Raw genomic sequence first — 26,576 nt, 5'->3', positions numbered from 1 at the left:
GTTAACATCGATTGGCGAGTGACATCTGCGCCAGCCCTGGGGCCCATCGCACGTCATCAACCCGATCTGACCGGCGTGGTGAAGTATGGTCAAACAAAAACCTCCATAACTAACAAGTGTGTGGGGGGAGGGCGGGGGGGGGGACATCATCCAGCAGTGGATGGACAAACGGGTTGAAGTAACACATGGGCCTTCAATTCCGTAATGCGTGAATGTACAAGTGAAGAAAAAATAAGATTCCAACACACACATGCATCCACCCTCATCACACACAACGGAGCAAATGCAGTACAAATAACGCGAGGCGAACTTATGGCTGGGACGAAACAAGGCGGCCCCGAGGAACTTGACGCCGTGCCAGCGGGACACGTACCGGTTAGGCTGGGGACTCTGGCGGCGAGTGCGAGGGGGTTGCATTGCGAGGGCGCTTTCCAACCAGCGAAGCAAATTGTGAACCAAAACGTGAAGATTTTTTTTGGGGGGGGGGGGGGCAGGCGCCTGAAAACCAGCTGACAATTGGTAAAAGCAACGCGGGCGTTGGCGGCTCAACGAGCTACGCGCGTACACTGCGGCGCTCTGTGCTTGTTGCATCCCAAGAGCTTGAACCGTTTTGACAGCATTATGCACACCCACGTGCACAAACACAGAGGCGCGCGCACAAAGACAAAGATTCCTCCTCCCCGCCCCACCGCTGCCGCCCCTCCGTATAGCCTTGAACGGACTGTTGGGGCAAGTGCTGGGCCGGCAACGGCACACGAAAGTGGGTTGGGGGTGCGGGGGGTGGAAATGCCACGCCGGGGCCGCCTTTGTCTCCCCAGTGGCGATGTTTAAGACGCCGCACCAGGTACACACGTGGCTGGGCGGTGGTCGCTATGCACACCTGTTATCCATCATCACTCCAGAGGCAGTGGGGGTTGGTGGATCGCACGCAGATGGTGTGAAACGTCCCTTCCCGTGGGCGTCGAGGGAGCGCCATACCCTGGCTCGCCAGGAGAATGCGGTACAGCGAAGTTTGGACTGACATAATCTGTCCCTTCCTCCCACGTGTACAATAAACACTCACTAATTGGCTGAAAGCATCTTAATATGTAGGGAACTGCAGAGCAATGTTTGGCGCCGGCTATCGCCTGGAAGCATTCCACTTTGTCTGCGGTTCCTCAGCGATTGTGAGATGCAAGTTGCACGAATGACGCTAAATAAAAGGAATGATTAAGATGTAATTTCAAGGTACTGTACTCATTTAGGGCTGACTCTACCTAGGGGTGGCCCATGACTGGTTCAGACGTTCGCCATCGTTGTTTGGTCGTGAGCGGGGGAATCGAACTGGGGTCGTCAGATTCGTAGTGCAGTGCACGAGGCTTCTACCAACACTCGCACCCATCATCAAAGCCCTATCCAAACAAACTCCCACCGGACCAACACACGTGTGCAACATTGATAATTGTAGGGCGCTGTCCAAGTAATGCCCTGTACTTGTACACAGTGTGGTGAACAGGCTGGTGGCGATTGCAATTGTCCTGGTATGTCCTGTCGCAGGCTGCACGCTGTGGCAGAATTCAGGCGCCCGCCGTTTAAAAAGCCTCATTAGACTTCGAAAATAAATAAAGTCTGACACTATTGCAGATATCACTTCGTGTTGTTTTTATTCACGCGTACACATGGCTACCACCGGGTAAACATGCCATTGGCCCAACGTCGGCATGTGGTCTGAACCATTGCCCCAACGTTGGCATGTTATCGGAACAATTGGCCCAACGTTGGCATGGTATCGGAACCATTGGCCCAACTTTGGCATGTGGTCAGAACCATTGGCAGGTTCCATTTTTACTCCATAAGAATCTAACAATCCATATCTGTGGATTGATGAATGCATTCTGTCTTACATTTGCTTCCATTACTATTACACCTACGCTTGTTTACCCAGGGAAAGCGCCGAGTCTCAACTCTTTTTCAGAATCTTGCCAAGTTTCCGCAGTCGGGGGGTGATGTTGCTACTTGTCCTATACTGTACTCTAATCCAAATAGAGTAATTTGCAGGTACAGTTATTAATTTGTTTCACCATTGGGATGTTATGGGGAAGACGTAGGGCAGCAGTTATGCAATCATTTTGTTTTTTACCAAATGTAGCCAGAGTCACACATTGTTTTATTTTTAAATGTCATCAGCAGTGTTCCATTATAATTATTATCGCTTAGCTGTCACTAGTAGACAAGACACTGGCTTCGAAAATGTTCCTTACAGATTGTGTCCAGATTCTGCAAATGCGTAAGAGTTGCTGGTGTTTGTCATTCTGCCCTGTCTCTTTATTAACAGCATGATTACCGGGACGATACTGTACCCCTTTAAAAACTAGTTTGCTCTGATATACTGTAACCCAATTGATAACCAATTTACAATTACAATACTACGTTTCACCCCGTTCAATAATACCGTTATAATCACTGACAATGCTGTGCACACGTGTTTATGAATGCATGTTTCCTGGTTACTGCCGTGGCTTTTGTCTTATACGCTGTTTCATAAGTAAACAAATTTTCAAAAAAATCTATACATTTTTATCATATATCCTACACGATATGTCACTTGTAATATCATACATTACATGTTATCATTCGTTTATCATCATTACAATATATTAATACTACTCACACAGTTATTAAGAATCCATGGTTATATTCTATATGACGGGATGGCTAATGTATGAACATTCGTCATTTACTGTGGAACAGTTGTGTGGAACAAACTGCATTGATTGGGTCAAACGATGCGAGGAGACCTGGGACGATTATGACGGATCAACTAAAAATAATAATCAACTACCTTTTGTCTTCAAAGTTAAACAAATTAGTTTGCTGATACTAGCTTCTCTGGCCTACCTATGGTGCTGTGAAGAAGGGTCATGCCCAAAAACGTCGCCTATTACATTATAATAGGCGCCACGATGACGAGATGTTAACTACCTCGTCTGGTATACAGGATGTCGTGGGTTCGATCCCGACCTTGACTCCTGTATATTTGGAATTTGCATGCTGTCCCCCTGGTCGTGTGGCTTTTTCTCCAGGGCCTCCGATTTTCCCCCTCCACATTTGGACATGCATTGAGAGTATTTGGCTGCTGTACATTTCCACATTATACGCCACTTCGTTAGGCGATCATTTGTAGTCAGATCGCTTCTGAAAAGGAGCAGCTCATTGGGCCTTACCTGGTAAAACAAAAATGTTTAGCAGTTACACACTTGTCAAAAGATATGGTTTATCCCGTATTCCTGTGCAGGGAAATTAAGTTTTCAATACCATATGGCGTACAGCCGTTTAAATACGGGGGAAAAACAATTTTTTGCCTATTTATTTGTGTTTCTCCCTTGTGATGGGACTTTGTCGGATGAACGTTGAGATTTATAAGGGCACGGGGTGACCAATAAGGTCTGGATTGGTCTGTAATAAGGTAGGCACTGATAAGGAGTTGACAGCGATGGAGTCAGCGTGAGTGGTGTCACGTGTCCCGAGTGGCGTCGAGGACTCTGCGTTGCTGCCCTCTGCTGGCGACGTTTCGTGCTCAGCCGTGATGAAAACACGTTCCACCGAGTCCCGGCTCTCATCAGGAGCTCTCAAGAACTCGACGACCCTCTTCAGAGCCTCCTCTACATCCCCCTGCAAACAACAGTGAACAAAACCTCCTCTACCGACACCGCTTCACACTCCACACTTGACGTCGCAAGCGGGGTTTGGGCAGGACGTGTCGTGGCTAGGATGGACAATGGCTGATGGTCAAGAATAGCGATGGAGCGGCAGCCGGGGTATGGGATGCGTCCGAGAGGAGATGGAGTTATAGAATCAGCTGGTTATGCAGGCGGATTATTGCTTCGCCGGATCGTAATGGTGGCAGCATAGTGCACAGCAGAGCTTTCCAAACTACACTCCACAGATATTGAGTCAAGGAATCTAAGGGAGAGGTTTGCAGTTCTTCCCTTAAGAAACAAACAAAAAAAGTTTAATATGGGCCCATCGTATTGATTTCAGCACTAACAAGGCATCGATCGTGCCTCTTCTGGAGCCACATGGAATAAGAACCCATGACCAAAATGGCCCAGAACGATGCTGAGAGATCCAGTGGCCAAGGTGATGGTGATAGATGAGGTATACCAAGGTATACTCCAACACGAGTACGACGCAAAAAAAAACTCCACACATTAGTCAATAACATTGCCTACAAAAGGAAGGATATATAATTGTCTCGTTTTCATGAGTCGAATATCGTCAGACCTGGGAGGCTTTGCAGACTTGGGCCTGGATAGTTCGTGGATAGGCAGCTACTGTGGATAAAATAGGATATCGTAGACTGCTGCAGAAGCTACATCGTGGACATCAGAAGGCAGCAAAATACATTCTTCTGTGTTCCCCAATCTTGTACTCGACTGTGGTGGGGTAAAGTGTGGGTACTCCCACCTCTTTAAAGACGTCTGGCCAGTGTGGAAGACTCGTCAAGAATACTCTCTACAGGGGCCTCTCCAGATTGCTCTCTCGTGGACGCCTTTCCGCCAGAATCAGAATATGTATTTGTACTGGAGGAATCTGATGTGCTATAAAGCATTTTTTTCACAGATGTCCGGTTGGGGCAGGTCAGAACGTTACAACAGAAAATAATACAAAACACGATAGGAGTACAAAGTATAGGAAAGGCAAACAAATCACTTAAAAATATATTCAAATAAAACTAAACAATTTGTTTATCTTAGCAGGTAAAGGCCACTGAGCTTTTGGCTTCTCTTTCAGAAGCGACCTGGCCATCACAGATGATAGCTCAACGAAGTGGCTTATCACCATGTGGACAATTTATAGCAGCAAGCAATTGCAGGGCTGCACCTTTACCTCTCCCTACGCTCCCGCATTTATACTCCCCAACTTCACCGACCGGCTGTGACCAGCGCGGTGAAGTACGATGAAACAATGCCCACGGCCCCGCACGGCGCAGCAAGGCCCTCATCCAGCAGTGGATTGGCACACAGGGGGCTGTGGCACGTGCTAGGTGGTCAGCTTGCGTTCTCCTACCTGAATCTCCACCACCTGCTGTGCATCGTTCCAGGACTGGGCCTGGAGCTCGTCGAGGCTGGCCTGACCACACAAGCCTCTGTGGCGGAGGTAGCGCATCAGCAACGCCTGCATGCGGGCCTGCAGTAGCTGGAGCTGAAATTGGGTTTGAGAGGAGAGAGACGTCAGTGAAAGCACAACCTTTTCATTATTTTGTTGTTGTCCCTGCGCCAAATTTATTTTGTGCCGATTATGCTCTTGGCGTCATCGCACAAGACAAATAATTCATTTGGAGCTCTCGCACAGCAGTGATAATATAATAATTAAAGTAGCTCCACAAAAATAGACACGACACATCTGAGATCCCTTTAAGTGACCTCTGGTCCTAACAGTAGAAGGCAGCACTTCCCTGCCGACCATGTCACTGACAGTAATGGTCACGGAATGACAGTATAAACAACATTTTTAATTCTCAGAGCTGGATATTCAGACACGATTATTGAGCTGTCGCGATGATGTCATGAAATCAAGTATCCATTTGGATCTCTCGCGGAGTAGTTTAGTCCTTCATGTTATGAATGGCCCACGAAAGTGGCTTTCAAAGAGCCACATCTGAGATCCCATTCAGTTGACCTCCGGCCCACGCAGTAGAGGGCACCACTTTTCCACACGCCACATCACTGACGGTAATGTTTGAGCAAATCAGTAAACCGATATATATTTATTAATTACCAACAGCGGGAATTTAGTAAAATAAGCACAGAACCAAATAAAACGCAATAGGTTTTTTTTTTTTTTTAACGTGCAGTCATCTGTGACTGCGCTGAAACCATCAACTCACTTCACTTGAATCCACAGTTTAATCACAGGTGGCTGAAACCTGGATTCAACTTCTGAGCCACCCGGCCGGCTCAGTGGCGGCGTTTTCCAAACACAGCCTTGCCTTTAAAACGGACGTCCTCCCTTTTGTGTAGCACCAATGGTCAATGTCCATGCGCAGGATGGACACAACGTTCCCAGCAACGGTGGCATTGCCTCTCCCGTCACCGCTGCCACGAGGGACGGTCACGATGGGGGGAGGGGCTTCACCTGCTCGTGGTCTTGGACGGCGGACTCCAGCCTCAGTCGCTGTTCACAGAGGGCGGCGGTTCGAGCTTTTGTCTCCAAGTGCTTCTCTTGCAATTCCCGATATTGGCAGGCCAGCGTCGAGTTACTCCGCAATTCTGCCTCCAGTTCAGCCTGCGAAACGCAACCAGCGGCCGGATGTCGTGAAAAATTCGCCCCCCTCCACCCCCCCCCCCCCGTTAACGGCAGCAATGCGAGGCGCGTGAAAATTGCCCGCGCTCTTGGCCGTATGGAATGAGCCTGCCCGTTTACAACGTACGCGGTGCTTAATGCGTTTAGGTGGCTCCATCAACCGCTTCGATAGCGGCGACTGGTCACTGCTGCGCACACCTCTTCCATAATAGGGAAATTAAAGATGACCCCCCTCCCCCACCACACAGTGCGGTGACTGCGGCCACCCGAACCAAACAATGGGCCACATCGTGAACCGCAACCGCATCGTTCTACGCCCACTCTCCTGCGGACTGGACATGAGTCGCGCTACTCCCGAAGCTATTATCGCAAACTTAAACCTGGGCGTATAATTTACACGTACCTTCCATACGCTGGAAGAAGAACACTATCGTTGGAGACTGTAAATAAAAACCAAAACATCGCTGACTAAGATAACGCCGGAGCCCACTGCCCGTCACCTCGGCGTCGCCGAGGACGCGGGCGCGCGAGGCGACGAGCGCGGCGTGCGCGGTCCGCGAGCCGCGACTCCGTGCGACGCACGCGCTCAGCTCGTCCCGCAGGGCCGTCAGCACGGCGCGCCTGTCCTCGCAGCGGCCACGCAGCTCCCCGGTCTCGATCCTGACACGCCGCGGCACCCGAGGGGGGCGGCGGGGGGGGGGGGTGGGGAGGGGGGGGGCGAGAGGCGAACGAGGCAATCGGCGACGGTCGCTCGCCGTTGCTAACCGGAACGGAGAAAGAGAGATCGCTCGCGGCTTCGCCGACGGCGAGCCCGAGCCAGCGAGACGGAGCCATCGTTCGAAGTGGCGCGTGCACGTTCGGGGATCAAACGCGTTCAAGCGTTATTTTGTTGAGCCAGGGGAGGGCTGAAGATACCAGAAGGAAACTCTCGGCAATGTCACTGTGGCCCTTTGGAGAGAAAAAAATCAAATAGGCACTCTTTGGCCAATGGCTCCTTCTTCAGACCATGAAGGGCCATTAAGAAGGGAGGGCCATTTGCCTGTAATGTCACCTGTTATTTGTTTCTGTTGGCGAACGTGTTTTAAGTTTTTTGTTTTGTTCCTTAATTGTGCTTTGTGCACCGCTGCTAACTCAGCAGCATCACCAGATAAACATTTGCATTGTTTCTGAAGAGACCAGGATGAGTCTCAAATTTTGCAAGAGTGACTTGCGTCGCCAACAGCGGCCACATCGCATTGGGGAAAATAAAATATTGCAAACAGAATTCCCTGCGGTGCAAATCGGCTCGGGCAGATTATCTCAAGGTTGAATGCACGACCGAAGATAAAGTCACGACTGATAGATAACGGTGACAAATACAGGTAACGGTGGTAATGCTGCCCCTGCGGCCTCAATATCACAGGCAGTGTCTACGAGTGATCGACTTAAAAGCTTAGAATTTGAGTGGTAGGATGAGGTGGCCATGCTTGTTCGTTCAGAGGTCACAGCGTTGAGCTGGCATGGCCGAGAACCTGGGTTCGAACCCAAGTGTGACCTGTGATTAAACCGGATTCTCAAGCGCAGCGAGTTTATGGTCTCAGCTCGGTCACAAGTGACTGCACAACAACAAACCCTCATTACGTTAAATTTGACTCCGCATTTAATATGGTGCTATTCGAGTTCTGTCATGCGACAAACATTGCTCTCCATGGCAGGGCGGGTGGGAAAGTGCTGCCTCATACTGCGTGGATCAGACATCAGTTGAAGGAATCACAGAGGTAGCTCCATGACATCCGTTTCTGTGGGCAGCTGCTTTGTGTCGAGAGCGTAACTGAGATAAAATTGGGGAAAATGAAAGCAGGCAACCGCAGTGACTTAGCAGTCGGGGATTGATGTCCCGCTGGGTCTGTCCGAGTTGGTGAGCCGGGATATAGTTCTGTACCCAGCGTCCCTCTCACTGTGGCTGGGGCTACAAGTCACGTGCTCGATGCACCGGTCCACTGTGACACAACGCCGATAGTACAATTCAGACACAATTTGAGGGGTGAAAATACAAAAGAAAAAGTTTCAGGGATGGAACAGCCCTTGCTAATGAGCTACAAGCAGTGATGACGCATCGATTCATAGATTATTATCGATTCTCAAGCTCCCAATATACAACTTATCAAACCGTACGTGAGAATCTATATTTTCACATTCACACGTGTTGTATGTGATGGGTCGGTGTGGCCCTTGCAGCCTCCAGTGGTCGCTATATTTTCCACAATATCAACAGATAGACAAGATAAAAATGCGTCGAAAAAGACAAAGAGCGCGAGCGATGAGAGAAAATTTTTAGGTTGGAACGGCGGAACGGCAGAAAAATGGTGGAACAACGGTGCAACGGAACTGTAAGTGGTTCAGGGCCTCCTCCGTGTTGGTGCGGAGTTTGTCGAAGATGAGCAGCGAAGGGCGCAGGCGGGCGAGCTCCTCGCGCAGCACGAGCGCTGTCTCCTGCATGTGCTGTGCTTGTGGGACCGCCTCGTCCCTCCGCTCCTAGGCGCACCGCGCGCAGTGCACGTGTGTGATTAGAACTTCGTGAAATCAAGAATGAACCGTCCAAGTTGCGATTTTTTCGGGTTGGACCGCACGCTGACCGTTTCTCCTCTCGGTCTTGCGCCACGCGCTGCCGCCGCTGGCCTCCACAACTCCTGAAGATGCCCCACACAGTAGCGCGTGGTAAAGGCTTCCGGGGAAGAAGCAATCACAACACGTAGTCCATCCCAGAAAACGGAATGTGGATTACAAGGGGCTGTAAATAATGCGAGTTAAATTGACGATTAGAACGCGTTCCACGAAAATTTAACAAAAATATTAAACAGTTCCCGCGAGATTCCAACTACAGCCACTTTTAATTCACACAAGAGTAGTCTCGGGGCATAGACGGGCAGGAAATAAAAAGGAATCAAAGGGAAATGGCAATGGCACTCAAGCAACAGAGTAACAATCTTCAAACTAATCAATCCATCAACCGCTCATCGACTGTCACCACCATTCCCTTTAGTCTCACCAAACCGTCTCTCGAAAAGTTCACGAACGCACGCCACACAGTCTGACACCGATAGAGTTGAGGACCGAGGCCAGGAAGCGACGATGTTTTTTTATGCAAGGAGCGGCGGAACGGGCTGCCTACAGCGCACACGGTGGAAGCCGATTCACTCGGGACTCTTCTTCAAGAGACGCCTCGATCATATCCTGGAATCGATCCGCTACTCACAGCGGTGGGCCGAATGGACCTCTCCACTCGATTGTAGCCTTATATCCTTAAAAGCGGACGATATTTTTACGTGGAGCGGAAAAACCTTTCACGAAGGAGCAAGCCTTACATTCGTTTCCGCATCGTATTTGTACGACGTCATTTCAAGGGAAGGGTGATTCCCTTGCTGCCTCACCTTTGCGGCTCGCAGTGCGACCTCAATCCCCGCCGTCTGCTCCTTGAGCTCCCGTTCCATGGTCGCCTTCTTGAGGGACACGTCCCCGAGCTGCTGCTGGAGTGACTCCAGCATCTGCCGTCAGAGCAAAGGAGACCTTCGCGACAGCGTCTTCGGTGGCCGAGTGTAGTTCTCACAGAGCTTCCGCTGGACTTCAGTGGACAGTCATCAACGATACGCGCGACAATCGTTTGCACGGTGCCATGTCATGAAGGCCGTGGTTAAAAGGGAGTATGGGGCGAGTTCAGGTGTCAAATTGTTGAGGCCGGGTGAGAATTAAAAAAGAGACCAGGATGGTTTCATTTTGTAAGAGTGACGGACCTGGGTCACCGGAATGAAGAAAGCGATCAGATAAAAATGAAGAGCAACAGTGAAGCACAAAAACGACCGTGTTGCGGATGACAGCTAAACATGCGCAGAAACAAAAATAATTTCCTGGAACGAAAGATGGCTCGGAAAATCTACATTTAAAAAGCATTTGTAGTAAAAATTAAAATGAAGTTAAAGACACGTTTAAATGTATTCGGGGATATTATTGCACACGTATGGGCAGGGAGACTACCTTGCAACAGCAGACAAGCAGCACTAACTGGGCATGCAACGACACAAGCATCTCGCGGCGCTCGCTGTCCGTGCTGCCCTGCATCTGGTATCCCGCGGCCATCCCTACCTGCTGGCTGTGCGCGTGCTGCTGGCGCTCGCTGTCCGTGCTGCCCTCCATCTGCAGGCGGCGCTCGGCCGCGTGGGCGGCGCGGGCCTGCGCAGCGCGGCACTCCCCCTCCACCTCGGCGCGGCTCCGCTGCAGCTCCGCTCGCCCCCTGTCCAGCGCGGCCTGAAACGCGCGAACACGCACGGACGGGGGCAGCTCGCTCGCGCTCCGCCGCCAGAAAAGCACGGTCACGTCGATACGTCCAGATCGGCTGAAGCCTCCCATATATCACGTGGCTTCTGTGTGGCCAACCGCACTCTGTGAAAACGGACGCCGCTTCGTGTAGCAGCGTGTGAGGCCCTTGCGTAGCTTCTTCTTCCCCTATCCTCATCTTTCCCGACCCTTTGCTCCCGTTTTTCCGTTCCTTTTACATCATTTCCCCCCTATTCCCTTTCCCATTTATTTTCCTTCACTTACCCATTCTCAGAATAGAGACAATTGTAAGGTTTAGCTTCTACATTCAGGGCAGTGGCGGATCCAAGAAGGAGGGGGAGAAGGGGGGTTTGTTCTCCCCCACCCTTCCCCCTTGAGACTCTGAATATTAGTATGTCAGTGATATTTACCAGACAAAATAAATAGATTTTTGTATAATGTTTAGATGGGCCCTGTTTAAAAGCTTTGCATTTCGCGAGTTGGGGGAGATCTGTGTTGTATCCCAACCTCAGCTCTCTCCTTGCTCTTCACCTCTCGCGCCAGGTCTCTCTTCATTGTCTCCACAGTATTCTGCAACACAAACATAGAACAAGGTCCACTTTGACGTCGTGCGCAGGGAAAAGCGACGTTTAATGGAGATGTGATCATGAATTATGTCAGAGGTGATTCTGGGAAATGAGTAACAGTGGACAGCCGTCCAATCAGATGTTCCATTGTCTTGAAGGTAAACAAATAGTTTTTGGTGATCATTAAATATCTATTGAAAACTAATTTTTTAAGAGCTGCTTTTTGTATTAAGTTTCTTGTCCTTCTGCCGCACCTCCGATTAGCACGGCCGGCTACGTACGGTGCGAAAGACGTTCAACATACATACACATGTACGTGCATGCAACACATCCTGCAGCATTAACCAGGACGGCTGCCGGGCTCAAACAAACGAAGCTACGCAACGAGCGGCAAACGCCCTGCCGCTCCACCACGTCTAAACAAAGTGCGTGGCTTATTGGCCGTGACATTATCTAGCCAGCAGTTATAATGAACGGCGCCGGGCGGCCCGCGTCGCTGAGGCACGTGGACAGATCCACGTCTGGACTTCCTCACCTTGAGGTTGGCCTCCTTCATCCGCGCGACCTTCTCAGCCTGCTGGAGGGCGGCCTCGACGCGCGACCTCTTGGCCTGCACGGAGGCAAGCGTGACCGGCAGCTGCTCCTGCTGCGCGGCCATCTTGGCCACGTCGCCAAGGAAACGCTGCGTCTCTGTCAGCACCGACTCCGTCGCCAGCTCACTGTGGTGGACATTCGCCCGTCATTCAACGTATCGACAATGTGAAGCGACGTCCTTCGTGACTACTTTATTTATGCCATTGGATGTCACAGTGGAACTCGCTAATCGGTATATATTACAAGCGTAGCAAGGTGACTATTTTCTTTCGGTTGCTTTTTCTTTCTTACAGTTGTTATTGACGTCGTGCAATGGCATGAAGCATCTACTCAGAATGCTGTTCAGAGCAGTGAAACCCTTGTGTGGTATTTTTGCATTGGTTCTCATAGTTTAGATGGAGTGCTCTTGCCAATCAAGCACTATTTGTGTAACGATCCCCAACTCTGCTGACGAGACCCAGAATATCCCAAATAAGGTCCAGAGTTTGCTGGTTTGCTTGCCTGAACAAATACTGCTTGGACTATTTTGGTCCGGAATGTCAAAAACGCCGATAGATTTGAAATATATTTTGAATTGAATTACATGTGAATACACGGTGAGGCTTTTAACCACAGTGAAACAGTGCTATACCTTTTGGTGGCCTGGCCTCTCAAGTTCTTAAGTTCCAAAGCGGAAGCCTTGTTCTCTTCATGCAGGTGATGCAGCTGCTTGGTGTACACCTGCTCTTTGCTCTGAAGTGCTTTGATCTCCATCTCCAGGTGAAGTCTCTAGCAAAACATCGCCGCGTGGTATTAATTTTGCCGCGAGACCCTTTTCAGCGATGCGATCTGCACAATCAAAGCGGTTCCGGGTGCGGAAGTGGCCACGATCCGTCAATCTTACCAGGTTCTGTTTTTGTTCTTGCAGGACGTTGCAGTCTTGAATAAGTTTATTGTGCTTGCGTTCCTGCTTCCTGAGTATATTCTCGATCTTCTTCACCTGTGTGCATAACCACGTGCAGATGATGAACAAATAAAAGTTGAACATATCCACTGAATGCACTTCTACAAGTTTGAAACAACCGACTTTTCCAACATGCGTTTGTTCTCGGAAGTATTTCATTTTTTTTGGAGAACATTCACAGGCTAACGACATCAGACCAAACTGTAACGTAGTCATATATCGAAGTATATCGTCATCGTTTTTACGCTTGTTTACCCGGGAAAAGTCTCGAGACTCTTTTTTAGGAGGGTCCTACCAAATCTTTGGAGCAGGGCGTGACGTCGCTTTAGTATAATCCCAGCCGAGTAACTTTCATGTCATTTCTCAGCATTGGAATGTTTGGCCAATACCATTGTTTAGGTTTTTTTTTCATCTATGGGAAGGAAACTGGAGAACCCAGAAGGAAAACCCATGCAGAACAAGGGTAAAACAGAAAGATGCCTGAGTCGAGAATCTAGCCCACGCCCTCTTTGCTGTGTGGCAGAATCAGTCTCTTAGAACCAAACGCTGCATTCTCGGGTTAAGCTTTGGGGTTCCCAACATCAGCCACCCTTAGACACCGGCAAGGCATTTTCATTTCCTGCAGTTTTGTTGGTCGTGTGTAGTCACAGTGAGGGGGACAGCGGCCGTGCAGCGATTAGCGTGCTGCGTGATGAACCTGCCAACTCGAGTTTTGATTCCGTGGTGAAGTATGCATAACAAGCCATCAAACAAAGGCGGTTACCGCATCGCGCGCTTTCAGATGCGCTTCTGCGGCCCGTCTGGAACGCTCTTCCTTCCGATATTAGGAAACCACTGGAGCTATGCACTTTTAAATCTAGATTGAAAACCCATTTCTTTCGAACTGCTTTTTGCGTTTAGGTTGTTCTTCCCCGGCACCTCCTATAAGCACGGTCGGCCTACGTACGGTGCGAAATAAGTTCAACATATATGCATATACATACGCAAAGGCCAACATTTCTTAATTGGCAAACGTGACTGTGCGCTGCTGGCTTGTAGGTCGAGAATACCTCCATCTGCTGCTCTGCCTCTTCCGCGTTCAGCTCCTTACATTGCTCCTGCATGGCCTTGTGAATCTTCTCAATCTCCTCAATTTTAATCTTCGATTCGGCAATTTTCCGATCGTACGCGGTGAACAGACTCCGTGCCTGCGAGACCTCCGTCCTGTCGCCCCACACAAAGTAGGCACGCGGCGCGGGTGTGAAATGTGGTGGCGTGTGAACAAGGGTCCTAAGAGATGCGGAAATATTACGGTATTATCCCTCGTCAGAACGAACAACCATGCTTGTATCCCCCCCTCCTCCGCCCCGTTATTAATGAACATGTCCTCTTGTGTTGACTTGGCTCCATACAGCGATAACATTACTGCTGTGCAATGTGTTTATTTTTGCATCTGGCTAGGAGACGAGTGCAAATATGCATCTGCATACATTCGGTACGTTGCTGCCAAACACACAATCCTCGTTCGTTTTGTTTACAGTCAATACTGTACAAGGTGTATTAGTGTGTAAATGCATACATTTTTGCACGTGACTAGGAGACCTGAGCAGATACAAATAAAAAAATATATAGGCGGCGATGCGTTCATGTCTTCGCGGGTTTCTTAAAAGACCCAGCTCACAGTGCCATTAAACCTGGGTCTAGTGAGCCACCCCTGATAAGGGTAGTCAACTTTCCGCCGGTTCCACACGTGGTCCCATTATAACGGGGTACCACCCATGTAGAAAAGAGCCATTTCTTTAAGTGGCCAGCAATTCGGTCCCTCATTGATTACTGGAACATTTCTCAACAACAACGTTCAAAGGCGGTGGAAGCAGTGGCACAGTGGTTAGCGCACTGGAACACAAGTCTAGCGACTCAAGTTCGATCCTCGGCCGCTGCTACCACCGGGGTGAAGTACGGTCAAACAACCCCTATGACTGACAGGGAGCGGGAAGGCCTTCATCCGGCAGTGGATTAACAGAGGATTACACCGCTACGTGACACGAATGCTCACAGCAGCACCATAAAACACTTTTTCGTCTCATCCACGCTGCGTTCAACCACCATACAGCAGGTGAAAAACGCTTCTCTAGCTGCTCGAGTTTGGAATTGCCTCCTCCCATCATCGTCCCTTTTCCCCAAGCACTTACAGCAATAACCACACCTGATTCTACAAACGCGTTACACTGAAATCTGTTATAACTTTAACAGTTGTTATAGTCAACTTTGACAGTGGTTCTAGTTTGCCGGAGCCGTAACACCTTGGGGATTTTGGCCCCGGGCTTGGCAAGGGCCCAAAGAAAAAATAATGAACGAGCACACAGGTGCGTGATGCGTTTTTTTATCTTAACTGCAGCTCTCGCAACGATTGCTGCAGAGCGCCAGTCTCCTCGCTTGTGCAGCGTCGCTGGCGATCGGCGTCCTGACACACGGCGTGGTGCCGCGCCTCCGTCTTTTGAAGCTGGGCCAGCACGGAGCTCAGCACCGCGGAGGCCTGCGTCTCGATCGTAGAGAAAACCGGTGGTTAAAACGACGCCAAAGCGAGCACCTCAATGGGCACCTGCCAATACAATATTGCATTGAAGAAGTAAAATGGACAGCAATATTCCTTTTGGCTGCCACGCTCGCGAGATGTGAACTACCTCGCCTGGTATACAGGAGGTCGTGGGTTCGATCCCAACCTTTACTCCTGTATATTTGGAGTTTGCATGTTTATCTCCCCGTGGTCACATGGATTTTTCTCCGGGTCCTCTGGTTTTTCCCTCCACATTTATAAACATGTGTTGAAGAGTATTTGGCTGGTATTTGGTTTCTGAAAAGGAGGTATATAGCTCAGTGGGCCTTACCTGGTAAAATAGAAATAGTTTATAGGTTATTTTTCCACTGGCACACCACCCGAGCCGAGCCAGCGCGGGGGGCACTCATGGCGAGGGTGATTTTCCACTGGCTATTTGCCGTGCCGAGCCACAACAAACCCATAATGTGCTGGCCTCACAAGACACCTGAATCTAACTTGGGCCAGGCAGGGCTGGGGGTGTGGCTAGCAATGCGTACGATGTCAGTCCGTACACTGTGAGGACACAGCATCACCGAGTCCCCGACACGCGAATCGACGTCAGTGGCACAGCTCGGCTCAGCTTCTGCAGTGGAAAAACAACTTGGCGCCTCCCAAGCCTGAAGCCGCTTGGGTTAATCCGGCCCCCCGTTTCGTGACGCACAACAAAAGATGTCACCTGCGCCTGCGAATGGCGAACGTCTTCCACGGCCGCGGCCTCTGCGCGCATCTTGCCCTCGACGAGCGGGCACTGCCTCCGCACGGCCTCCAGCTCGTCGCGGAAGCGGCCGCCGCGGTCGGCGGCGCGAGCGACCGCGTCGCGCCGCGCCCGCGCCTCTCGTTCCGCCTGCTGGAGCCGAGGGAGCAGCTCGCACAGCTCGGGGGCGCTCCGGTCGTGCTCTGCGCGAGACGCGGCGCGGTTAGTCGCTCGTGCACCGCGCGGAGTGCAAACGTTCGCATCTCGCACGCTCCCTGTGGCTGAGCGCGCCAACTGGTGGCTGTGCGCGTGCCTGTAAAGCAGCGCTGTGTGGAGGCAGTGAGGTTTGGTGGATCACGCAATTTTTGTGAAACTCCCTCCCTACTTGTGGGTGTCGGGGTCGTCATGAACATCTGTGAAAAAGAGCTTTATAGCTCATCGGATTCCTCCAGTATAAATATTCTGATTCTGATGTCCTCGCTTGCTAGGGTTTGATAGCAGTACAGTAAGTGAGTTCATTTCTATCTGTATTCCATCTGTATTCTTTTTTCCGGGTTATCCAGTTTCCTTCCACATGTATAAAGACTCGTTAATGGAGTTGGCCAAACATCCAAAGATAGGACCACAGAGCTTCGGCAATTTCTGGTGCTGGTTCTGGCTGCCTTTCTGCTCGTCTGTGTTTTCCCACACCTCTGATGCATCATTCTCGCTCTCTCTCTCAGAGAGTGAATGAAAACCGTGGCCGTTACACATTCCAGGTTATTCTTTCAGAAACAGATCATCGCCAGTTTATTCGGTACACTTCGCGTCAAAACACGGTGCCTTTTAATATTTCGCGCAAATTTGTTTCACTTTTATCTTTTATTCCAACGTATCACGGTTGCAATGTCAAGAACGTTATGGCTATACGATTGTGTTATATTTGCTGTCTCGAGGACTTTATGGAGCACTCGGTAAAATACATTGCCTGCCTGTGCTCAACAGCGACACCATCACAGGTTTGGATTTACAAATGGGAATGAATGAGAAAAAACGACTTTAACAAAAGGGGAAAACAATACGTGCATTCTGCAATGCCATACAATACGCCTCTGTCCTGGTAACAATGACGATACGTCCCAAGCTGAATCATGAGATGAAGTCACACGGCACATGACGACGCGAGATGATGTCACACACGACCACGTAATCGAAAGGAGAGGCACGCGCATGACTTGTGATGATGTCACACGTCATGAAGAAATAGCAGCAATTTCACTCACTACATTACCTTTACAAAATCTTATCATGCCGCCCCCCCCTACCCACGTGAAAACAAACCGAGACAGGCAGACAGATGGATGGAACTAATGCGTTCACACATTCAACCGTAGTTAAAAAGTTAAAATGCATTCAAGAACCAACAGAGACACACGGAGCTTTGCTCCCTCTCCACCCCAGCGACGTCACCTTTCTGCACATCGGCCGGAGCGTCCCGCAGGCTCGCAAGCACCAGCTGCTCGACGGAGAGGCCCAGCCGGCGGCAGCGCCTGCTCTGCTGCTCCAGCGAGTGCTCCAGCCGGCGCAGCTCGCGCTCCATGGAGCTCAGCAGCGCGGCCGCCTCGTCCAGGCGCAGGTGAGCGTGGCCGCAGGGCTCTGTGCCGGCTCCGTCGCCTTCACTCAACACGGCCGGGACACCAAACACACGCCACGCGTTCAAGTCTTCGACTCCACCGCCACCCATTCTCTCGAAACCTCTCTAGGACTCGCGTGCGAGCATCGACGCCGCGTAGCTAACGGTTCACCATTTCACCCGTTCGTTATTACGTTTATGACGCGCACACGTTGAATCCAAAAAGGGCATTCGGAGGCGTGGGAGAATTCATTAAAAAAAAGACAGAGAAGCCTTAACGGTCGAACGATGAAAGGTCAATGCCAATGTGCAGCACGGTGACAGAGGAGGAGGTGAATTCCAGACGACCACCGCCACGACAGAGAAGCGACATTCACCTCGTCCGGAGGCCGATGGAAGGTTGCTTCACCGATGCCATTATTGTGTTAAACAACTCTTTTTTATATTCTTAGTTTTTTCGGTAAAGTCACGTTGAAGAGAAACAACAAAATAATAAAATATATATAAAACAATAAAAAATTCTCACGACGTTTCGACCATAACTCAAACGGTCATCTTCAGGTGTGTTGGTTTGCATAAATTTATTTTTAAATGGCGCATTGTTCACGCTTACAGTGGCTTTCAGACAGCATACATTATAAAAAATTTCGGCTCCCCCCTCCTCTTTCCAAAATATAGATGGACTAGTCTTGGGTAAACTGCCAAATCGCTGCGCGTGGCGCTAACGTTTTTTATAAATAAATAAATGCGCCGTTTAAAAATAAATTTATGCAAACCAACACACCTGAAGATGACCGTTTGAGTTATGGTCGAAACGTCGTGAGAATTTTTTTATTGGTTTATATATATTTTATTATTTTGTTGTTTCTCTTCAACGTGACTTTACCGAAAAAACTAAGAATATGAATTACTGCAGTCACGAAAGCTTTAAATCAAAATTTAACTCTTTTTTAGTTGTAAATGCCACTTAACTGCTACCAGACTAATGTATATGGTGCTATTGGTTACACAATGGCAGTGACGTGTTTACAATCAAATCATTGTTAGACGTGGTTACAAAATTAAGATAAGGCAGCATTGTTAATTGACAAATAATTAATATATTTTAATCATGCTAAACTCCAGCTTACATATGCATGGGTTATTATTCAGGAAGAGCGGGAGATCGTGGAGCCTTAACAGTCGTGGAGACTATTAGTCTATTGATGCAAGAAATGTTTTTTTTCAGGAAGCCAATTTTTTTTACTTTATCATAATATAATAATGATTTGGATTGTTGGATCTCGAAGCTGTATGTCAACAACAATTTATGTTAAATAATGCGGATTAAAGATTGCATTACCTTAGATTCTATCAATAGGGACCAAGCACACGTAACCGGAGAATATAAAATGACATTGAGTGAAAATGTATAAATTATATAAAATCAAAACGCACTATCGTATAGGATACCATCCTATGAGGTGTAACCTATTTAACATATGGACACGATCTCGCATCAATAGTCATAGGAAGCGTAGCTACAAACGAGTTCAGGATACATTTCTGGGGAAAGGCGGTTAACGCAGTGCGCTATGAACCCACCGAACCCGACTTTGAATCCCGCACGTGGCTAACGCCCGTGGTGGCGAGGGATATCCCAACCGGTCCTGGGTACCTTCCCTCCCACCTTCACTAACCTGCACTGACCGGCGCGGAGAAGTATGATCAAACAACCCGACCACCGACACGACACTTTCGTCCAGCAGTGGATTAACAAAGGGCTGTACATTATTTTTGCATGGTGTAAACGCCGCAGAAATCGGTAAATCGATAGCGTCTCCCTGGCGAAAGCAACTGGAGAACTCGTGTCAATATTGCCTGAACTACAAAGCGTTTCTCATTTTTGACAAAAACACCAGTGGCCAATAAACCCGCTGTCGATACAAACATAGCCGCTCAATGTAGCAACAGCACGGAGCTATTGAAGAAAACATTCCACTTCTAAAAAAACAAGTGTTGACAAAACCCATCACTTATCAGGTTCGAATGGACATTTCCTTCCCCCAGGTAGTAGTAATAAATAATAATAACAGAGTAATGATGCCAATTAGCAAAGGGTCCCTTGAAGTGTCAAGCATATATTCCCTTTAAGCGAGCAGCCATCCGTTCAAGTGCCTCACAAGAGATTACCGCTGTAACGCACTCTGCGCGGTGCTTCCACTAAGCACGTGATCAGTAAAGCACGCGTGCAGCATTCACTTGGGCAAGAAGCCACGAGCGTTTCGTAAAGACACCGGGGTGAGACTATCACTACCCCTTTCTAAGTGCGCGTCTGTGCCAAGACAGCAAGGGGGCCAGCATGGCACCGGTGTTTTTCCACTGGCTATTTGCCGAGTCGGAGAGGAGAGTGGAGGGAGCCCATATGCAAATGGTCATGGAGCAGCTGTTTCTTTCAGAATTGCAGAAAACTATCTGTAGGTAAAACAATAATGTTGTACTCTAAAGTAATAATTAAACATGCCCGCAGTGATATTTGCATTTGTGTGTATTGGTTTCAATGCTTTAAAGCTCCCGTGTGTGTGTTGATGAAGCAGAAACTCTATTGTTTAGCAACCTTTACTTGAATTGTCGTTTTTTCTGCACCTCGGCTGTAAATTCTATGAAAAAATCACCCTACCAAAATAATGTCTCTCATTGCGTCTCTTTATCTCATACTAGCTTCACTACCCGGCTTCGCCCGAGACTTGGATTCTTGTCTTGGATTCATAGACGGCCTACGCGGAGGGTTGGGGGGGGATGACGTCAGCAGGCACAATGCGTCACGCTGCCGCGCGCGGGTGACATGACAGAAGTGTGACGTCACAGCTCACTTGCCGTGTAAAATATATACATAATTGCGCACCCCCGCCCCCCCAAAAAAATACAAAAGTCTATTTTTATAATTTTTGCATGGTGTACAGTCTGGAAAGTACCCACATGGCAAATTTCAAGTTTGTTGCATGTCGGGAAGTATGCTAAACATTTTGAACAGACACACATTCACAAATTTCCCTTTTATATATAGATATATCTCTCTCTCCGTCTGTTTACTACCACTGCGTATACATCTCCCCGTCTCTCTCTCCCGTTTAGTTCAATTGCAGCATGTGATTTTAACTGTAGTTCAGCTGGCAAGCAAAAGCCCTTGGCAATCGTGCGTGCTGTGACGATCATACCTTTTGCGTACATTTCTTTGCCTTCTACACGAAGGTCCATTTGGTCCAAAACATTGTGTTGTTCACCTTCACGATTACGTCTGAAACATAAATATAAGAATGTAGAAACCCTCTTCGGTTAGATGCACATGTGTTTCTATTTTTTATGACATCTTAATTTATACGTACGAAGCATCATGAGTTTGTTGTCCTTCCCCCGCACCTCCGATTAGCATCACCGCATAATGTATGCGTATGGGTTTTTATGATGTAAAGGCAAAGCTATAGACGAAAGTGATTACATACCTGGGCATTATTGGACGTGGAGAGTCGCATGAGATGTTTTTGGAGGTCTGTGAAGCACATACGTGAAAAAGACACATTCAGCATGAGGGCTGTTATGTTTATTGTGTAAAACTGTCACAATCTTCTCACATTTGTGGCGAGTAACACATGACCTGGTACCTAGGCCAGACCCCCTTCGCCAACCCACACTGACCAGCATGGTTAAGTATGAAAGAAACCCCCATAACTGACAAGGCATAGGAAAATCCTTCAGCAGTAGATTGACAAACAGCTGTGAACTATTATCATAATTATTATTTCTTATTAAACTGGCCGATGGTCAAGAATAATAAAAGAGTAGCAACGAAGTAATGGGACGCTGGAGGAGATGCAGTGATGAAATCGGCTCATGTGCATGTTTTAGATGGATTATAACATCGGTAGATCGCGAGAGGTGGTGGCAGCTTTTGGGAGCCTTTCATCCAGCAGTAGATTGACCATGGCCTATGATGCTGATGATGGTTGTGAAGGGCACCTGCTGAGACCACCCATCTGTACCTTTATCTGCAGATGCTGGATGAGTTGCAGGACTCTCTTGGCGAGAGGAGATGGCTCAGGCTCGGGTAGAGCCTCCTGCACAGCTTCTGGCTGTGGGTCGGTGTGCAGGCCCCTCTCTGGCTCGCCTGCACACGCGTATACGCAACGGGGACCACCGCATGAGAAGAGGCAGCAGGAGCAGCATTAGAGCTGAGGCAATTAATCCATTAAGCAGGCTAATCGACAAAAAATTGTAAACGACTTATTTTGCTTTGGTGGATTACTCAGACCCCTTTAAAAATGGTGGCTGCCCCAAATCAGTTTGCCTCCAGAAGGAGGGAAACCCCCTAGAAGCCACTGACATTACCAAGCCCCACCCATCATCTCCCATCCAGCAGCACACGTGGGAAAATAGATATTTCTTTTTTCTCCCCATAGAATTGAGATTCTACTGCTTAACTTTTTGTGGTTGTAAAGGTCCCAACACGCGGAGTGAAAAGTCGAATATGCCGAATGGCATGCGACACAACGCGAAAACACATCGGAGATTTATGCAACACAACTGCAAAATACATACGCTGTAGAGGCACTGATAGACTGGAGTACGCATGTGACTGGCAGCCACGGATGTCGCGAGAGGTTTACAGGATGTGTTGTGCTGGGGAGCGACAATATATTTCTTGGTTCGACGACCCACAGACCCTCTTGAAATTAAGCCCTGATTTCGATAGAGTTTTGTAATCTCCTACGGGGGACATCTTACCATCACATTCAGTGAGCACATCTCTAGATGCAGAGCTCTTATCTTGTCGAGGGCCAATAGAGTCTTGATCGGCGCTCTCTGCTTTTACGATAAAAGGGCAGCCACGAGTCAAGTGAACGCAGCGTCCCACATACATCACCGTACGGAGTTAATCACACAGAGTGGTGCACCCTGGCCAAACCTGCGGTCTGCTGGTGCCCAGCCCATCTTGTGGTGAGGGCTGAGTGCTCCGTGTCTGGCATCACCGCAAAATCTGTGGGAGGCAAAGCGCACGACAATAACAACAACAGCAGAGTATAGTGATGGCGTTTGTCACAAGATGTAGCAACGCCTGTGGCCAAGTCATCTGAAATGTGCCAGATATAATCAGATATCTCGCACAAAGGTACTGTATTATTTTATGTTCATAAAGTGTCCAAATTCAGTTGCATCTCGAGTCGGTGTATTATTTATTATGACAGTATTATTACACTTGTTTACCCAGAAAAGCCTGGCTTGAGGCTCAATACTCTTGTCGGAGGGTTCCTGTTTCGTTTTCGCAGCAGGGGGCGATGTTGCTACGTTCACTGCAATCCCCATCGAGTCGTTTGCGGGGTGGTTTTTCAGCATTGAGATGTTAATTACAGTATTTGGAGATGTTAATTACAGTATTTGGCGATACTGTACTGCCATTGGCGGTCGTGCACGAGCACAAATAACAACACATTCGTCAATAACATTGCCTGAAGAAAAAAACATAGAATAGTTGACGTTTCGGGCATTGGTCTTTCACAGCACAGAGAGTTCGCTCTACCTTGCCCAAAAAAACATCGTTTATTTACTTTTTCAAGGCGGCGTTATTGCCAAATGTGTTGAGTTTCTCCGCTACATTGTACGTGAGTTTTCATTCGCTGAACATAAATGTTTTAATCCATACTTTCGTGCAGAAGGCTTAGTTTTGTATGTACCGTACAACCTGGCTCCTGTATTTTAAATACGTTTTTTTATGAAAACAGGTGCATCATGGAAAGAAAGGAGGCAAATACTGCACAATACAGGACTTGTTATTTATTTGTGAAGGCACAAAGTCACTCGCAGATGAGTGGGCCCTGAACGAGGCAGGGAGTTGGCAGCACGGATGGCATTGATGGTGGAGTTGAGAGTCGAGTTGAGATGGAGTTAAGGGTGGATTTGAGATGGAGTAGGGTGGAGTTGAGATGGAGTTGAGGGTGGAGTTGAGATAAAGTTTAGATGGAGTTGAGGGTGGAGTTTTAGGTTTGAGATGGGGTTGATGGTGGAGTTGAGGGTGGAGTTGAGATGGAGTTGAGATGGAGTTGAGGGTGGAGTTGAGGGCGGAGTTGAGATGGAGTTGAGGGTGGAGTTGAGATGGAGTTGAGGGTGGAGTTGAGATGGAGTTGAGGGTGGAGTTGAGGGTGGAGTTGAGATGGAGTTGAGATGGAGTTGAGGGTGGAGTTGAGGGTGGAGTTGAGATGGAGTTGAGGGTGGAGTTGAGATGGAGTTGAGGGTGGAGTTGAGATGGAGTTGAGGGTGGAGTTGAGATGGAGTTGAGATGGAGTTGAGGGTGGAGTTGAGATGGAGTTGAGGGTGGAGTTGAGGGTGGAGTTGAGGGTGGAGTTGAGATGGAGTTGAGGGTGGAGTTGAGATGGAGTTGAGATGGAGTTGAGGGTGGAGTTGAGATGGAGTTGAGGGTGGAGTTGAGGGTGGAGTTGAGATGGAGTTGAGGGTGGAGTTGAGATGGAGTTGAGGGTGGAGTTGAGATGGAGTTGAGGGTGGAGTTGAGATGGAGTTGAAGGTGAAGTTGAGATGGAGTTGAGATGGAGTTGAGATGGAGTTAAGGGTGGAGTTGAGGGTGGAGTTGAGGGTGGAGTTGAGATGGAGTTGAGGGTGGAGTTGAAGGAACAACGAAGGCAGCAGAGGAGAAGGGGCCTCTCTTACAGAGTGACGACCGACCTGACGTTTTGACAGGGCAAACACACATCGCTCAAGAATAAGATAAGGGCCGTCCATAAATGACGTCACGCGATTTTGAACGATTTTTGAGCCCCCCCCCTTCGTCACCCTCTCAAATATGACGTCACAAAGCTCTGCCCCCACCCCCAAAAAATATATTAAACATGCTTCAAATCGCTTTAAACTATTGTCATTGTAGTGCGTATTTAATGTGGCACTGCACTCTGATGTTGTAGGAGAAAACATTTATTAAAAAGTATTTAATTAAGTAGAACGTGTTGTCTATATTTATTTAAAGTTGCGCATTTTTATGTGACGTCACATTTCTCAACCCCCCCCCCCCTTGTCACACATCATTACAAATGTCTGACCCCCCCCCACCCCTAGGTGCGTGAGGTCATTTATGGACGGCCCCTAATCCGGCGAATATGGTCACTTGCGGCGGCTGCCTCAACTTTACAACGCATTCAAACACATTCCTGCGGAGAGAGCTAGTAGGAACGTTGGGTTGCTCGGTCAATGGCCAGGGTCAATGGCCAGGGTCCACGGCACCTCGTGGTGTATTCCGCAAATATGCCCGACTGTGAGGGCGGGCACAAGCCGGTGTGAGTAGGTTAAACGTTGAGTTTTATAAGGGCACCACGGGGTGACCAGCCCCTCCCTCCCACCCCCCACCCAGCCCCACCCCTTCCACCCCCCATCCAGCCCCACCCTCCCCACCCAGCCCCTCCCCACCCAGCCCCTCCCCACCCTCCCCTCCCCACCCAGCCCCACCCTCCCCACCCAGCCCCTCCCCAACCAGCCCCTCCCCACCCAGCCCCACCCTCCCCACCCAGCCCCTCCCCAACCAGCCCCTCCCCACCCAGCCCCTCCCTCCCCACCCTCCCCTCCCCACCCAGCCCCTCCCCACCCTCCCCTCCCCACCCAGCCCCTCTCCACCCAGCCCCTCCCCACCCAACCCCTCCCTCCCCACCCAGCCCCTCCCTCCCCACCCAGCCCCTCCCTCCCCACTCTCCCCACCCTCCCCCACCCAGCCCCTCCCTCCCCACCCAGCCCCTCCCTCTCCACCCTCCCTCTCCACCCTCCCCACCCAGCCCCTCCCTCTCCACCCTCCCCTCCCCACCCTCCCCTCCCCACCCTCCCCACCCCTCCCTCCCCACCCTCCCCTCCCCACCCAGCCCCTCCCTCCCCACCCAGCCCCTCCCTCCCTACCCAGCCCCTCCCTCTCCACCCTCCCCTCCCCACCCAGCCCCTCCCTCCCCTCCCCACCCAGCCCCTCCCTCCCCACCCTCCCCTCCCCACCCAGCCCCTCCCTCCCCACCCAGCCCCTCCCTCCCCACCCAGCCCCTCCCTCTCCACCCTCCCCTCCCCACCCAGCCCCTCCCTCCCCACCCTCCCCTCCCCACCCAGCCCCTCCCTCCCCACCCAGCCCCTCCCTCCCCACCCTCCCCTCCCCACCCAGCCCCTCCCTCTCCACCCAGCCCCTCCCTCCCCACCCAGCCCCTCCCTCTCCACCCTCCCCACCCAGCCCCTCCCTCCCCACCCTCCCCTCCCCACCCAGCCCCTCCCCACCCTCCCCTCCCCACCCAGCCCCTCCCCACCCAGCCCCTCCCTCCCCACCCTCCCCTCCCCACCCTCCCCTCCCCACCCAGCCCCTCCCTCCCCACCCAGCCCCTCCCTCTCCACCCAACCCCTCCCTCCCCACCCAGCCCCTCCCCAACCCTCCCCTCCCCACCCAGCCCCACCCATCCCATTTTTGTATGCACGACGGACACAATAATCCCCTGTGCCCGGGCTGGTGGTGTGTAACCAGGAGGTTCCTACCAGTAGTATAGCCGTCTTGTAAACTCAACTCGCGCGGGCAAAAAATAAATAAATCCTTCGTCCCCACACCGCACCTCCGGGGGTTGAGCACGGCCGTCAACGTAGGGTGCGAAAGAAGTTCAACGTGCGTGCGTGCGTTACAGTAGGAGTACCTGATGGGGGTGGGTGGTTGTTGAGAGAGGCGCTGTCAACTGCGCGTGATCGACTCGCCGGCTCCCGCGAAATCGCGACGGCGTCGCTGAGGTAAAAGCGCCTCGTCGCTAAAGCCTGTCGCCGTGAAGTCTGCTGGCGACCACCTCGCCCGAAGAGTTGAGGACGGGGAACAGTCGGTACAGCGGCGGCGGCGTCCCCGCGACTCCTCCGTTGCCCTCCCCGCGACCCCCCGATCACCGCACGCCGCCCTCACCACCTCCCGCCGTCACCACTTGAGCGGGGCGCGTTGCTAGGGGGCGGGGGAG

General features: G+C 50.2%; 1 protein-coding gene across 1 annotated transcript; it reads right to left on the bottom strand.

Moving 5' to 3' along the window:
• Window positions 1–1,617: 1,617 nt before the first annotated feature.
• CCDC178 (coiled-coil domain containing 178) lies at window positions 1,618–26,576 on the bottom strand. Its single transcript, XM_032961406.2, has 20 exons — window positions 26,271–26,576; window positions 22,526–22,597; window positions 21,603–21,727; window positions 21,066–21,112; window positions 20,781–20,860; window positions 17,421–17,624; window positions 15,954–16,174; window positions 15,072–15,214; window positions 13,749–13,902; window positions 12,640–12,735; window positions 12,388–12,524; window positions 11,698–11,881; window positions 11,104–11,166; window positions 10,405–10,566; window positions 9,696–9,809; window positions 8,654–8,799; window positions 6,786–6,945; window positions 6,118–6,267; window positions 5,050–5,184; window positions 1,618–3,651 (listed from the first exon to the last, which is right to left on the bottom strand). Exons 2-20 carry the CDS (start codon window positions 22,584–22,586, stop codon window positions 3,397–3,399), a joined length of 2,637 nt encoding a protein of 878 aa, XP_032817297.2. The 5' UTR covers window positions 22,587–22,597; window positions 26,271–26,576; the 3' UTR covers window positions 1,618–3,396.

Source organism: Petromyzon marinus, chromosome 27 (genome assembly GCF_048934315.1).
Source record: "Petromyzon marinus isolate PM22_M1 ecotype Great Lakes invasive population chromosome 27, UKy_Petmar_22M1.pri1.0, whole genome shotgun sequence".
NCBI lineage: Eukaryota > Metazoa > Chordata > Hyperoartia > Petromyzontiformes > Petromyzontidae > Petromyzon > Petromyzon marinus.
This window is presented reverse-complemented; position numbering and strand designations above follow the sequence as displayed.